The 16344-nt window shown below is 45.3% G+C and overlaps 1 protein-coding gene across 1 annotated transcript in view; it reads left to right on the top strand.

Annotated features, from left to right (window-relative positions):
* The first annotated feature begins 4242 nt into the window (after window positions 1-4242).
* Window positions 4243-16344, top strand: part of Spmip4 (sperm microtubule inner protein 4) — a 39141-nt gene continuing 27039 nt past the window's right edge. The window contains exons 1-3 of the mRNA XM_059257834.1: window positions 4243-4413; window positions 5400-5557; window positions 12023-12199. Of these exons, the coding sequence (XP_059113817.1) occupies window positions 5424-5557; window positions 12023-12199 (311 nt within the window). The 5' untranslated portion in view covers window positions 4243-4413; window positions 5400-5423. The remainder of the gene's footprint in view (window positions 4414-5399; window positions 5558-12022; window positions 12200-16344) is intronic.

The following is a 16344-nucleotide window of genomic DNA, read 5'->3' as shown; positions in this document are numbered from 1 at the left end:
GTTGCCCATGCTCCAGTAAATAACCTCCAGGTCACGATCATGCAGCCAGCTCTAATTAAACTCAGTGGGTCACACACAGAAAGAGGATGTGAAAGCAGGAGGAAGGCTTGGTGGGGAGAAGCACGGAGTGGATGAGAGAGGGGGATGGAGGTGAGGATAACGAAAATTCAGTGACTAGCAAACGGAGGGCAAAGTCATTTAACCCGCTGCCAGCGTGATTTTCAAAGTAGAACGTGCATGCGCACTAGTTGTCTTCTTGGTGAGTAGATACCCACCCTGAGACCAGCCAGGTATGAAATTTCATGTTTTTAAATGTAAATTTTTAAAAAGCACTGACAGGGACTTTCCATCTTCTAGGCAAGGAATAAGATCCAGTTTTTCTTCATTTAAGAAATATTCTTACCTGCCAAGAAGTTCCCTCAAAAACTTAATTCATTTCTCAAATGCCACTTTGTTAAAGGTCTCTATAAGATTTAAAAGAAAGGTTATAGACTATAATTCAATCTTTAAATTATTATATATGTCCTGCAAATTCTTTAAGTGAAGATAAATGGTCTCATCGTGATCTGGAATTTTTGCCAACTCAGATACAATATTCTAGGCATATTTCTTCTCATTCCTAAATTTTACCTTCCATGTGTGAAGAACTGCCAGGATAGGGAGATTAGCAAGGATCAAACTGCCCGACGTAGAAAAGTGATGTGAGGGTGTCAAGGACATACATCCATGAGGTCACCTGTGTTGTGTAGAACACACACACACACACACACACACACACACACACACACACACATTAGCTGTTGGCTGAAGCACATGAGTTCAACCCCAAGCACTGGGGATCAAGTGTGCTGGTCAAACACGTAGACTGAATCCTGACATTGTCTGTGAGAGCTTGCAGAGGAGAAGCGTTTCCAAAGAACGGCTGTTTTGAAAAGATGAGACTGTGTTGCTCTCCTCTACATTTTAGCTGAAAAACTCAGTGGTAAAAATAATTACATTTCTCTGCCCTTTACACTCACTTGAATTAAAATAAAATTTAAATACACTACAGCCTGGAGGTTATGGCCATATTGCTAGAGGCCTGCCTGCCCCTTTAAGACAGTGGTTGCTCTTAAAGGGGCTGATCTCTCTGCCGGGGGTAGGGGGTGGGGGATGTGAGGGAGTGAGGGGGTGGGGGTGTGAGGGTGGTGGTGGATCAGATCATGACCCCCTGCCATTCTATCCCTGAACAGAGAGTGAAGAGCTGTCCTGTGTTGTGTTTTTACAGCTCATAATTTATGGTCCTGACCTGTATCTGGCTATCCCATGCTCACTGTCACGTGTGTGGTGTTGAACTAAGTCACATGATATAAAACATCCAGCTACTCTGAAAGGTTGTAGAAGTTGGGTATCTCCTTTGCTGGAGATTTCTCTAGAGACTGCTCTGGTGTGTGCCTGTCCCTCACACCCACACTACCTCCTGTCTTTTGTTCTCACTAGTGAAGCTTCCCTCCAGCTTTTAAAGAGAAGTTTCTCCTTCCATTTAAGACCCTGACAGATTCTTTCTAATGTTCTTCCAGGCAATGATATGCCAGCTTCCTTTCATGAACCAACTACACACTATTTTCCCCTTTTAAAACTATATTTAACATACATTCAACCTAGAGTTACCACAGCCTCTCTCCTGTTTTCACCATGCACAGACACAGACCAACGGTGAATCTTCATCAAATATATCTCACTCAACTATCAGGATCAGTTTCTTCCCAGGAACACTCAAGCCATGACTAAACGGGACCAAAGCCCAACACCGAGAAACTTAGTATAGAAAGTACTGGAAGGATGGAGTTAAGATGTAAATGTGCAATGACCCTCAACAGGCCATGTTTCTCAATGTTTGATCCTGAGCTAGGGGCACTGTTTGGGGACATTCTGTAACCTTTGGGACATGGGGCCTAGCTGGCAGATGTAGACCATGGAGGGCAGGCCTTGAAGGTTGATAACTCAGCCCTGCGCTGGGTCCTGTTCTTTGCTGGCTGATCCACCGGAGATGTGAACAAGCTGCCCATCAGCTCTCACCAGCTCCAACAGAGCATCCAGCCACTGTCTTCCCTGGAGAGCTTCCCTCTGAAACAAGCAGGCATTTTGTCACAGCAATGGAGAAGAGTAATCCAGATGGGGACGCAGGATGAGCTGGTCAGACAGGGAGTTACATGGGAGGTCCTACACAGAGGAGCCACAAAATGCCAAAAGATTAGGATGGACTTCAATCAGAAACTGAAAAACCAGAGAGATGGGTGCCTGCCAAGGCCACCTTTCCTTCGCCAGCAGGGTCTAGTCTTCAGGCTCGGGGTGGCCACACACTACCGTTCTATTGTTGTGAAGAGACACCGTGACCAAGGCAGCTTAAGAAAGAAAGCATTTAATTGGGGGCTTGCTTACAGTCTCAGAGGAATTCATTCTTGCCTCACTTTTCGTTCCCACTGCCCAAATGGCACCTTCCTGCGTCTAGTTTCTTTCAGGTTGTTCTTCAACAGCACAAACTCGGAAACTGAAGTCTGGTTGGCATCTTTATTCTGACCTCGCCCTTCTCTTTCTTTGCACAGGGTCTTATTAATGTAGTCCAGATCGGCTTCGGCGTCACTGTAGCTGAGGATGATCTTGAACTTTCTGAGACTCGTGGTCCATCTTCTAAGTGCCGGGATTACAGGCGTGCACCACCTCTCCAGTTTTGTTCGTTTGTTTTATTAGTTTCTGTCAAGGTTGCAGCCAGAACTGAGGAAATGCGGGAGGGACCAGGCCTTTGGGACAGACAGATAAACTGTTTTCACACTCCACAATTCCATTTGTCCCAAGGTCAAGAAAAGTGAAGAGGCTCAAAATGAGCTTGTAGAATCCCACGGACCCCACCTTGGAGCTCAGCAGCGCTGGAAATAAATTCAAAAGACTAGTGAATTCAAAGGACTTTTTAATACTCAGTTCTGCAGAAAGTAACGCCAGCATTGAGAAAAGCCAGACACGGCTGACGTACTAATTTGAAGCAAGACAACGGTTTTTAAATTCCTCTGATGTCGAGAAATTCCATCCACTCTTCCATCGGCCAGAACTTGCCCCCTTCCCAAATTCCCCATCCTGTTGGTCTAGGACAAGAGCTTTATCCATAACTTGGGCCATGAGACTGCCTGCCCCATTCTCAGATCTAGTGCTCAGCAGGCTACCAGGGGCTCTCCAACTCTTCTTCAGCTGTGAGACAGGCTGGGGGAAGCGCCAGCCAGAAGGGGTACCTCTGTCACTCTGACGAACTTAAAGCGCACCTCATACTGCAAACGGACTAGAGCAGTGTTTCTTACACCAGGACCTTCCGGCTCTCCTCCCCCAGGGCCAGAGCTTTTGCTCAGCTCAGACCTTGAGAAAGCATGCTCAGCACTAGGGCAACCATAGCCCAGGGTCCAGGAAGGAAAGGAGGATTGCCAGGCAGGCGCCACCAGAGGGCGCCTGGAGTCAGCCTAAGGCCCGGCGTGAGGAAGACGGGGCGGGGCGGGGCCTAGGGCCGGGTTGGTGCCCGTAGGAGGCGGGGGATGGGAGAGGCGGAGCCTTGGAAGCAGAGGAGGGGAGAGGATGAGGCCTGAAGAAGGCAAGGCCCAGGGGCGGTGGCGAGACAGGCGTGTAGGGAGGGGCGCGGCTGAAGCCCGAAAAGGGCGATGCGCAGGGCTGTGTGGGGACCAGAGGGTGCGAGTCCCCAGCCCCAGCAAAGAGGGAGGGGCTGGGGCGTGGCCTGAAGCTGGGGCGGGGCCTGAGGCTTAGGGGCAGGGCCTGAGGCTTGGGGAGGGGCCTGAGCCTGGGGCGGGACCTGAGGTTGGGGGCGGGGCCTGAGGCTTAGGGGCAGGGCCTGAGGCTTGGGGAGGGGCCTGAGGCTGGGGCGGGACCTGAGGTTGGGGGCGGGGCCTGAGGCTTAGGGGCAGGGCCTGAGGCTGGGGGCGGGGCCTGGGCTTGAAGGCTAGGACCCCGGGGCGGAGGGTGGGGTCGAGGGCGGAAAAGCCCTTGTTCCACCTTCTCCCTGGCCGCAAAGCCCTCTCGCCGCACTTCCGGCCCCGCTCCCAATCCTCGGTGGCCCGGGATCTCCTGAGGGTCTCCCTAAACAACCTGAGTGAGCTTCCCGCCGCTCATCGGCCTGCGCTCTGGGCCTGCCACCGGGTGCCCCACCCTCAGGATGTGTTACCTAAGTGCGCGGTCACCGTCGCCGTCACAGGCAGCCTCAACCCCACCCCCGGCCAGCTCGTGTCCCTCCGGCCTTCCTCCCCCGCACCTGCCCGCACGCTCCCGGGGCCCGCAGGTGCGGAAGACCGCGAAATTTCACGCCCCGCGGAGACCCGCCAGCTCCTGTGACAAGAAGGGGAGGCGCGGCCGGGCGGAGCTCCCGGGCAGATGTGCCAGGTGCGTGCGACCCCTGGTGGCAGTGGGCGGGCGCGACGGCCCTGCGGTCTCCGAGTCCACCCACCAGAGGGCGTCTCTCCAGGGCTGTGGGGAACCCAGTGTCCCCAACTGGGGCCAGAGGTGCCGGACCACCTAGTTTAGCTGTCTACGAAAGAGCCCTTGTCCAAAATCCGAATACCTTTAGAGCAGTGGTTCTCAACCTTCCTAATGCTGCGACCCTTTAACACAGCCCCTCCCTCATGTTGTGGTGACCCCGACCATAACAGCGGTTTTTTTTTTTTTTTTTTTTGGTTTTTCGAGACAGGGTTTCTCTGTGTAGCTTTGCGCCTTTCCTGGAACTCACTTGGTAGTCCAGGCTGGCCTCGAACTCACAGAGATCCGCCTGGCTCTGCCTCCCGAGTGCTGGGATTAAAGGCGTGCACCACCACCGCCCGGCTCATAACAGCGTTTTTGTTGATGCTTCATAACTGTAATTTTGCTACTGTTATGAATCGCAATGTAAACATCTGTTTTCTGATGGTCTTAGGTGACCCCTGTGAAAGGGTTGTTCAACCCCAACAAGGTTTAGAACTGCTGCTTGAGAGGAAGGCTCTTGACCTGTTAGTCAGTCTCCCTGCTTCTTGAAGCTAGCCGATTGTTCTTGAATAGAGTTAAATTGGAGGCAAGACGTAATTGCAGGAGGGGGCTTGTTCGTTACAGGTTCTCCGGGAGTTCGTTTCAACTCCTTGGCTTTGCTTCAGCTGAAGTGGTTCCCACAGAAGTGTACTTTTATTACAGAAGCTGCTGCTTGTTACAGGTTTGGCAGGGTCCACGGACCCTCAGAGGCAGTAAGAAAGTAGCCTCTGATTTTTGTGCATCGATGAGTTGAATTCTGGCAGCAGAAAATGTTTCCTTTCCTACCTAAGGCAAAGTCGTTGTGATACTAACCAAGACAGTTTCCAAAACCAGATGCGCCTTCATCTTCCATTTATCTGTTTACTCTCCAGGCTGCCTGCACCTAGGCAAGAAGCATGGAGGTAATCCACGGCAGGCCCTGCTGCTGCAGGGAGCTTGAAGGGGCCCACCTCCTGTCAAACACCCTTCACTCAAATCAGGTGCACACGCCGTTCGAACCAGCTACGCGCCCAACTGCTTCAGAAGCTAGGTAAAAGGAAAATTAGAAAAATGCAACAACAAAAGTTTCGTGACGTGAATGACTTTCTCTATAACACACACAAACACTTCAGCTCTCCCGTGGACTAAACTTTGTGTGGTTAACCTGTTAATGCTGGAAAAGAACATTGTTGTATCCTGTAAAAAAGCAGACATCAAATTCTACTACATTCTAGAAGTGTGTGTGTGTGTGTGTGTGTGTGTGTGTGTGTGTGTGTTGTGGGGACTGAACCCAGACCTTGTGCCTGCTAGGCAAACACTGCACCACCAAGCTACACCTCCAGCTCTGTTCTAGAACTCTAGAATGGTCCCGTCTTTGGCTTGGAGATCCATCTGTTTATTGTGGTATTCACTAATAGTGTATTCACCAACACCTCTGCCCAGAAATACTCCCGGAGTCTGTTGCTAACACTGTTGCTGTGTAAGCCCTGCCCCATGTGTGGTTGTAATGCTTTTACTGTTCTAACAGCCGTGTCAGTGAGCACTGTTACCTTCTATGATGGATAGGGTACAAATACTTTGCCAAAATCCCTGCCTCAGCTTTTTTCTGCTTGATGTCCTTGAACCATTTTGAGAGGAAGAATAAGTTTGTTTTTAAGTGCCTTGTGTAGTAATGTTCTTTTTTGTGCGTTTCTAACTTCACTTGACCAAATCCCTGAAAGTACTCTGTAAGAGGACAGGAGATCGCCCAGCTGGTAAAGTGCTGACCACACAAGCATGAAGATGAGTTTGATCCCCAGTATCTACATAAAAAGCCCTGTGTGGCAGTGTGAACCTGTTATCCCAGTGCTGAAGAGGCAGAGACAGGAGGATCCCTGGGATCCCCCGGGCTCAATAACCAGACAGTCTAGTAAAATCAGTAAGCACCAGGTTCAGTGAGAAACCCTGTCTCAACAATAAAGTGGAGAGTGGTGGAAGAAGGCAGTTTATGTCACTTTCTGGCCTCACACATCTGTACAGAAACACATACACAAACTTTTTTAAAAATTAATTTTAGGAAATTAAACAGGAAGCCACCTTACCTCAGTTTAAACACTCCAGGGTGGTGCTAGGAAGACAGCCCCGCAGTTAAGAGCACTTGCTGCTCCTCCAGAGGACCTAAGTTTGGTTCTAAGAAGCCAGGTTTGGTTCTCATCTCTTCATCAGACAGCTCACAACCACCAGTAACTCTAGTTCCTGAAGATCCAGCGCCCTCTTCTGGCCTCCAAGGGCACATGCACACACATGTATATACACACTCATAAAGCAATAAATAAGTTGTCAAAACAAAAACCTTCCAAAGTGGTTCATTGCTACATGCTGGCAGTCGATTCCACTTTTTGACTGCTCTTGGCTTGCTGGATCATTTTCTCTGAGGTGTTTCTAAGAACACTTTTTCTTCCTTGTAACTTCTACCTGCTGGTGCTGGTCTTTAGTCTGAAAATGTGTAAAGTCATAAGTCATTATTCCCAGGCCAGGAGCCCTTCAGGGTTTAAAGTGTCCTCAGTCTCCTTTAGGGTCTCTTTCTCAGCCCCAATGCTGGTTCTTCCAGACTCTGCTCTTACATCTAGGCTCTTGCTTGCTGTCTTGATCCGCCTTCATGGATCTATTTCAATTTACAAACGTGAACTTTGCAAAAGAAAAACATTGGGAGGGGGGACTGGAGAGATGGCTTGGGATTAGGAGTATTTGCAGCTCTTACAGAAGACCCAGGTTCAGTTAGCTCACAGCCCTCTGTAACTCTGGTTGCCTGGAGTCTGGTGCCCTCTTCGGATCTCTTCAAGCACCAGGCACACATGTGGTGCACATACATGCAGGCAAATGTACTCTTATTTCTAGTAAATACGTAAATAAATGACATTATCAGTGTTCTCTAAAGCGCACACATTTGAGAAAATTAAGTGTCCATGTGGTCAGCTATCTATAAAACATAAGAGGCCATTTAAGCATTGTCTAGGAACAACCATCCTTGGCTTCTAACACTAAACCTTGCTTTCCCTTTTATTTCATGTGAGCTTTTTTTGTTGTAGTCTCCAGGCAGAAAGCCAGGATGACCATGTGTACTTACAGCCCTTCCTGTCAACTCCTTCATAAGAAGCCCCAGGCAGCTTAGAGAAGATTTTCTTTCCCTTGCTGTTCTGAGATGCTCTGGAAAGTGTCACCAGGACAACAGCAGCATCTCCACTCTGTCACACCTGAAGCTTTCTTCCAAACAAGTTCTGGGTCAATGGCTCTCAACTCAAACCCAAAGCAAAACAATAGGAAGCAGAAAGCCCCCTCATTCCAGGGAAATCACTCTTCCTGGTGGTAAAGATGAATCAAAGTCCTTGACATATACTCACTTTCAGAAGCTTAGTTTTCTAAGCACAGAGATAGGCACACCCTTGCCAAGTGGGGCAGATTTTGAGTTAATGTGGCAATTTTAATGACAGTATACAATTACTTCCTTACACCAGCCTACTTTGTTCTTCTCATGGTGGGCAAGGCAGTCAGACAGAGTACATTAAAATCACCTAAGGATGATCATATCAGCTTGTCCCTGTAATTCAAGCACTTAGGAGGCTAAGACAGAAGAACTATTCAACTAATAACTATTGCCATGAGTTTAAGGACATCCTGGGCTATATAGTTAGTTCCAAGCCAACCTGGGCTACCAAGTAAGACCCTGCCTCAAAAAAAAAATCACCCGAGAGCTTCATAAAACTGTACATTTCTAGGCTTACTCTGTACATATCTGGCACACTAACTTGGAGGAGGGGACAGAAGAACCTGGGGGAGACTGAGTTAGCGGAGAGCACTGTAAAGAGTAAGAGAACCAGAAACAGGGTTCCGGCTTACCCAGTGATCAAAGAACAAGCTGATCTTTGTTTGTACTTCAACTACTTTATTCACTTGTGTGTTTCAGAACAGTTATAGTAGCCACTATTTTATAACAGTCTCGTTTGTTCTCCTTTGAGAACATTAAGTAAATTAATAGGCACTCTACTCTTTTGTAATGTTTCCCATTGAAAGTTTAGACACTAAGAATAGTTCAGTGGCAGAGTTCTTGCCAGCCTTTAAGAGGCTCTAGGTTCAATTTACAGTGTGGTGTGTGTGTGTGTGTGTGCGCGCGCGCACGCGAGCCACACACACACATTAAATAAATGTGCCTGTGGCTGGGACAGCACCCAGAATCACTAGCCCTATCCCCTCTTCCCAGTCAGCTGACTTCTTGTCAGTTCCCTAACTCCAGGAGCATCTTGAGAATTGATTAGGACTTCAGTATAGGCTCCTGTTTTGCTTCTAGGTTCACGTCATTGCTTTCTGATTCTTGAAACATACACACACACACACACAGAGAGAGAGAGAGAGAGAGAGAGAGAGAGAGAGAGAGAGAGAGAGAGAGTTCTTAGTTCTCTGCCTGCTTTAAAAAAAGTGAGAGATTTGTGTGAGCTTTCTTGTAACCATGCCTTCTAATTGTTACTGGTCACATTGAGCCCTCTAATTTTGGGATTGATACCCAAGATTCTACAGTGATTTAATAGGTTTTGGTCCATCTATAACCTTCCCTAAAACAAAGTGAACAATTTTCTGTGGTTATAGATTGAAACACCAATAATTTCATGATTATTCTCTTTGTTAAGGAGAAGTGTTCTATTTGAAATAATTATATAATCCTAAAACCTCAACTTACATTTTAAGCAGTTCCTTCTATACAATGTTATGACTATTAATACTACAGAAGGGTTGAATAGACTTGAGTATTTAAAATAAAAAGAAATGTGCTGAGTGTGGAAGTTCATACCATTAATCCCAGCATTGGGTAAACTAAGGCAGTTGAATTGCCATGAGTTCCCCTCTAGCTGGGGCAGAGAGAAAGATTGCAAGGGGTCGAGAGGGTCAAGGGTGATTTAGGCATTACCTCTTATTTTAATTTTTTTTCAATTTTGCAGCTTTACTAGGTGCCAGTACACATGATTGATTAACATTTGTTTTGGCTCATCTTCTGGGACAATGTAATTTACTGGGGTCAGATATTGAGAAATTGACTCATTTATTATTTAAATATAACTTTACCAACTTAAAAGTTAAAGCTTAACTTGTCATTAATCACAAATGTTTAATATTTTTCACTTGTCATGTCCCCTAAACCGTGTGTGTTTATCATAGTCAGAACTGGGAGAAGGGGAAGGATCTGAAAGTTGTTTGCCAGGACCCCGAAGCAACAGTCACCAAGCTTCCCTAAACTGTTAATGCAGAGCTTAGGACATGTTCTCTTTAATGAGACAGAGAAAATATTTTGTGTTGTAAAGTTTCATCATAAATACTCAATTCTGCTGATATAGGGTGAAGACAGCCACAGACTAGTCATACATAAATGAAAGGCAGTATTCCAGTAAAATACTACTTGCAAAACAGGTAGAAGGTCGATGGCTTAGTACTTGTTTATCTAGCAATTTCATATGATATTCACTTCCATTTGTAAGACAGTCTTGAGTGTTAGTTCTCCATGGTACTTAGGAGTTACTGTTGGGGAGGGGTCCTCTAAGGCATGGATTGTGCTGACTGAGAGACAGAAGTACCCAGCAGCTCTTGCCTCTCCGACTCTGTTTCCCTGACTCTGACTGCCTCCCCTCCACTCACAGGACAGTCCACAGGGCTCAGAAGCCCAGAGAGGATGGTTCTGCCTTCTCCCATACTTTACTTCTCGCCATGGCCCTCTTCCACTGTGCCTACAAATTCCTGACCTTTATACCAGCTCTAAAAATAGAGATGCAAAACCATTTTTATGGTCCATGCAGTCAACTAAGTTCTACTCAAGTCTTAACCAATCTCCCAAACATATCCAGACACCCAAGTTAGAATGGGGTGGCATTTTAAGCCTCTGACTTGGGACTTAGGCTGTGTCTGTTCATCAGCACATGGACCCACATAAAGAATTCAATTCCTCAATTCCTCTGGTCATTCCTCACTCAGTTCCCTCCAGAGGCTACACAGCGTTTGTTAACCTAGGGAGCCTAACTGAACTGTTGGGAAGCAAGTAACGCCTTGACAGTATTGGTACTATTCCTTTACATTTGTCCAGTCTCTTACACAGATGATGCCAGGAAGATCCAAATACAAAGGAGCAAGTTTGACCCTTACCTTATACCATACATAAAATTTACTCATAATGATTCAGAGACACAGGTGTAAAAGCAAGACCTAAAACTATAAGACTCGTGGAGGGGCAAACAGGAGTAAACCTTTGATTTTGGAGCTGCAGTGTATTTATATGTGACTTCCTAATCCAATCAACAAAAGTAAAAGTAAATTGAACTGCATCAAAATTAGAAACTTTGATATTTCTTTTTTTTAAAACTTTATTGATTCCAATTTATTTGTTTTCCTTCTTAAATCTACCCCAAACCTGTTTAAGTTGATATTTTATTTTAATACTTTTTTAAAGATTTTTGAAACTTTGATATTTCAAAAGATACTCTCAAGTAAGTGAAAAGAAAGCGTACAGACTGTGAGGGCATATTTGCATAGTATAGCTGATAAGAGACTTGTATCTGGAACTTAAAAAGAAGTTGTAACTAAGAAATAAAACAAATTTTAAAAACACAAAATCAATAGACATTTTCCAAATAAATAGTAACAAAAAGTACTGCTGTCATTAAGAAATTGCGAAACAAAAGTACAGTGACATACTCCTTTACTTCTATGAAAGTGGCTACAATTCTTTTTCAAACACACATAACAAGTGTTAAACCCTTATGCCATGCTTTTAGGAGTGTAAAATGAATCATCTGCTGTAGAATAGCCCAGCAGTTTCCCAACAAATTAAATTCAAGTTAACATATGATCCAGCTATATAATTCATTCTTTGGTAGTGTTCCCTGGAAAATTAAATCAAGTACTCAAACAAAAATACTAATATTTAGTGTAAGAATATTAATGAAAGCCAAATATCTTATCAACTGGTGAATGGTTATATCCATTGGTGGACTATTCTGCAGCCATTAGGGGGGATGAATTCCTGTTTCGTGGCACATCGTGCATCAACTTTGAAAGCATTACGTTAAATGATAGACGCCAACACAAAGACTACATAGTATATGGTTCTCTTTGTATGAAGTGTCCAAACAAACCAGTCTATAAAGAAGGTGGGTGCGTGGGGTGGAGTAAAGGTGGGTTCCTTAGAAGAGCACCAGCCAGAGAACACAGGGCTTCTTTTTGAGGTCAGGAAATTATTATAAAATTGACTCTGGTGGCTGCTGTACACAATTGTGGGTCAACTAAAACTGTTGAATTCTATGGCATGTGAATTATATCTCGATTAAGCTGTTTTTACAAAATAAACACAAATTTGTGGGTGATGGCTAACCTTATCCCTTTATCAGAATGTATCATAATCTTAGAATTCTGTATTCTGAAAAACATGACCTAAACTCTAATAAGTGAAAGGGATTCAAGGTACAGCCGAACAGTGTCAGCAGTCTGTCATTTCCCACAGGTATCAGGAGCTGAGGGCATCAATGCCACAATGCAGGCTTCCCTGGGGTGCCGAAAGGGAGTATGGTGGCATTATTCCAGTTGCTCTTCCTGAAGAACACAGGCCAAAATGCGAGCCTCCCCGCGTCATGGGCAAAGGACATCAGCATTATGGATTTGGTGGAGAGATCTGGCCAAAGTAAGAGAAGTTCCCAATGTTCATAAGGTCTTCATTAACCATTTCTTCTTTTTAGTGTTAGTTCTTATTAACGTATCTGCTTCTGCACTTCTTTTACTGTTTATGAAAAGACAGAAAAACTAATTCTGTGCTTCCCACTTGTGAAGTCAATGGTAAGTCTGTCCATTTTGTTTTATGTTGCTGCCATTTGAGATATTAAGGTATTGTGATTAGAAATCATGATTAATTCCTCGCTTATCTAAAACCAAATGAGGACTGGAGCGGTGTCTCAGCAGTTAAGAGTACTGGCTGCTCTTCCAGAGGACCTGGGTTCGGTTCCCAGCACCCACATGGCAGCTCACGACCATCTGTAACTCCAGTTCTGGGAGATCTCACTCCTTCTTCTGGACTACACAGGTACTGTACATGTGTGATGTGTGACATACATGCAGGCACATACAGCCATACACATAAAATAAAAATTAAAACTAAGTGTGATGAAAGGTAGACTAAGTTAAAAATGTTCTCGCTTGACCAAACAGCTCACCCCAATTTGTACAGATGTTCAGGTCTGCTACCGTTTTCTAGTTCATTCTTAAGTATTTGAACCTGCAGGGCACTATTTCCAGGCTGATTGTTTTTTCCCATATGTGTCTGGGATGGGGTGCATGGAGGTCAGAGGACAAGGAAAGTTGGTTCTCTTCTTCTACTATACTATTGTGTGGGTTGCAGGAATTTGTGAGGCTTGGCAGCAGGCACCTTTACCTACTGAATAACTGGCTAGCCCATATTTTTAAGTAAGAAACTATAAAGTCATTCCTTCAGCAAGAATATTCAAAACACAAAACTAAAGGAGCCTGGGCCTGGTGGCACAGCACAGCATGTAATCCAAACTGACTAAGAGGCCGAGGCAGGAGGATCAGAAATCCAAGGCCTGGGCAACTTAGTAAGAAAGACCCTGTTTCAAAAACAGAACATAAAAGAAAGAAAAAAAGGATTCAGGATATGGTTCAATGTTCAGAGGTGAAAAACTTACCTAGCATGCACAAAGCCCTAGGTTTAAAAAAAAAAAAAAAAAAGGCAAGCAGCAAATTAAATTAAATGCCTCATTATTTGCTAAAGGTTATTATATTTACCCAGAATGGAATCCATAAAACCATGGTACAGAACCCACTTTCTTTCCTGCCTTATCTAACACTCCCAGTTGCCTGGTTTACTAACAGTCTAGGTAACTAGTCTCTTGGTATTCTAAAGCATGTAAAAGAAATAAATTAGGAAAGATAAGCCACAACTAGACAATGAAATGTTAATAACAGGGCCATGTGCAGCCAGTGACCTTCTCTAAGCATCAACAGATAACAAGGCCCAGCAGAGACCAAGTGGGAAGATCCAGAGATCAACACACATTACAGACTGTGAGGACCTCAAGTTGGAACACTGTTCACCAGACTTTCTTTACGACTCCACTCTCAACTCTGCTGTGGCTGTGGTTGGTTAACCCTGCTGTGGCTGTACTTGGTTAACCCTGCTGTGGCTGTACTTGGTTAACTCTGCTGTAGCTGTAGTTAGTTAACCCTGCTGTGGCTGTACTTGGTTAACTCTGCTGTGGCTGTACTTGGTTAACCCTGCTGTGGCTGTACTTGGTTAACCCTGGTGTAGCTGTAGTTGGTTAACCCTGCTGTGGCTGTACTTGGTTAACCCTGCTGTGGCTGTATTTGGTTAACTCTGCTGTGGCTGTACTTGGTTAACCCTGGTGTAGCTGTAGTTGGTTATGCCTTTATAAACTCCAGCTGTCCTTCTTCCCTTGAGCTAGACACTGCAAATCTGCAGAAGAGGGATTTGACCCCAGGTTGGTTTGGTGCTAAAGCCCCAAGTACTTCCACCTGTTCATTTTATTGATTTACCCATTTATTCCCGGTCTGTTCCATAACTTGAACATAGCAAGCTTTGGCTCAGCAACCGGATTATAACTTTGAGGAATGCACAGCTGTGGCCCCCAACATTTGTATGTTAGAAGTGCACAATTATGCCAGGCGTAGTGGCTCACACCTTTAATCCCAACACTCAGGAGGCAGAGGCAGATGGATCTCTGTAAGTTCAAGGCCAGCCTGGTCTACAAATCAAGTTCCAGGATATCTCAAAAAACCAAAACCAAAAGGGGGGGGGGGTGGTAACAATATTCTAAGAGAATTAGAGGCATTCACACAGAACTCTAGGGTGTAAAGGAGAGCCAGAAAGACTAGTTTTAAACATCCAGAGAAGTCCAGTTTCAATGTCGAGGTTCCCTGTTGTGAGTGGACACAGCCCCAAGACCCTGGAGATGGAGCACTCTCCGTTAGTAACGTCACTCTTCCCTGACCCAGAGTCTGGGTTAACGTATCTGTTTTCTCGTGCCCTTTTATGTCAACGTTGCTATTTTAGCATACTTTTCTCTTGAAAACATCTTGCTGAGTCTTCTCGAATACTGCAAATAGCTTGGCAAACAACTGTCGAATATGATTTCTCTTCTTCCATAAAAAAGACTGTCTTTTCTTACCGTACTTTTCTTTCTCTCTGAAAGAGCCTTTTGTACAAAATATTTTCCGGCTCTTTGATGGGTCAAGCCTCAATTATTTCATAAAAAGATTGAAACCACATATCACCTCCCCTGGGTGGGGAGGGCATTTCACTGGGGTTCTGTGGTGCCACAGTTCACCCACTCCTTGTGGGGATGTGTGCTGGTTATTCTTTGTCAACTTAACATCTGTGAGAGGGGAACTCCAATTAAGGAACTGTTTCTATGCAGTTGGCCTGTGGGCATGTGTGGGGGCAATTTTTTTTTTTTTTTGAGGTTTTTTTTTTTTTTTAATTTTTATTTTGCAATACAATTCAGTTCTACATATCAGCCACAGATTCCCTTGTTCTCCCCCCTCCCGCCCCCCTCACCTTCCCCCCAGCCCGCCCCCCATTCCAATCTCCTCCAGGGCAAAGCCTTCCCCACAGACTGAGATCAACCTGGTGGACTCAGTCCAGGTAGGTCCAGTCCCCTCCTCCCATGCTGAGCCAAGGGACCCTGCATAGGCCCCAGGTTTCAAACAGCCAACTCATGCAATGAGCACAGGACCCGGTCCCACTGCCTGGATGCCTCCCAAACAGATCAGGCCAATCAACTGTCTCACCCACTCAGAGGGCCTGATCCAGTTGGTGACCCCTCAGCCATTGGTTCATATTTCATGTGTTTCCGTTTGTTTGGCTATTTGTCTCTGTGCTTTATCCGACCTTGGTCTCAACAATTCTCTCTCATATAAACCCTCCTCATTCTCGCTAATTGGACTCCCAGAGATCCACCTGGGGCCTAGTCATGGATCTCGAAAGTCTGTCAATGTGATACACCATATAAACAAACTCAAAGAAAAAAACCACATGATCATCTCACTAGATGCTGAAAAGGCATTTGACAAAATCCAACACCCCTTCATGATAAAGGTCTTGGAGCGATCAGGAATACAGGGAACATACCTAAACATAATAAAGGCAATTTACAGCAAGCCAACAGCCAACATCAAATTAAATGGAGAGAAACTCAAAGCAATTCCACTAAAATCAGGAACGAGGCAAGGCTGTCCGCTCTCCCCATACTTATTCAATATAGTACTTGAAGTTCTAGCCAGAGCAATAAGACAACATAAGGAGATTAAGGGGATACAAATTGGAAAGGAAGAAGTCAAGCTTTCCCTATTTGCAGATGACATGATAGTATACTTGAGCAACCCCAAAGATTCCACCAAGGAACTGATACAGCTTATAAACACCTTCAGCAACATAGCAGGATACAAGATCAACTCCAAAAAATCAGTAGCCCTCCTATATACAATGGACAAAAAAGCGGAGAAGGAAATCAGAGATACATCACCCTTTACTATAGCCACAAATGACATAAAATACCTTGGGGTAATACTAACCAAGCAAGTGAAGGACCTATATGACAAGAACTTTAAGTGTGGGGGCAATTTTTTATGAGTGATCGATGTGGGATGGCCCAACCCACTGGGCAGTGTCACCCTAGGCAGGTTGTTCTGGGCTGCATAAGAGAGCAAGCTGAGCGTGAGTCAGGGGGAGCAGCAAGCCAGTGAGCAGCGCCCCCTGTGTGCTCTCTGCTTCAGTTCCTCCCTCTAGGTTCTCCCTTG

The sequence above is a fragment of the Peromyscus eremicus genome, chromosome 3 (assembly GCF_949786415.1).
Source record: "Peromyscus eremicus chromosome 3, PerEre_H2_v1, whole genome shotgun sequence".
In the NCBI taxonomy this organism is placed as follows: domain Eukaryota; kingdom Metazoa; phylum Chordata; class Mammalia; order Rodentia; family Cricetidae; genus Peromyscus; species Peromyscus eremicus.
Note: the sequence above shows the minus strand (reverse complement) of the source record. Positions and strands in the feature narration are given on the sequence as shown.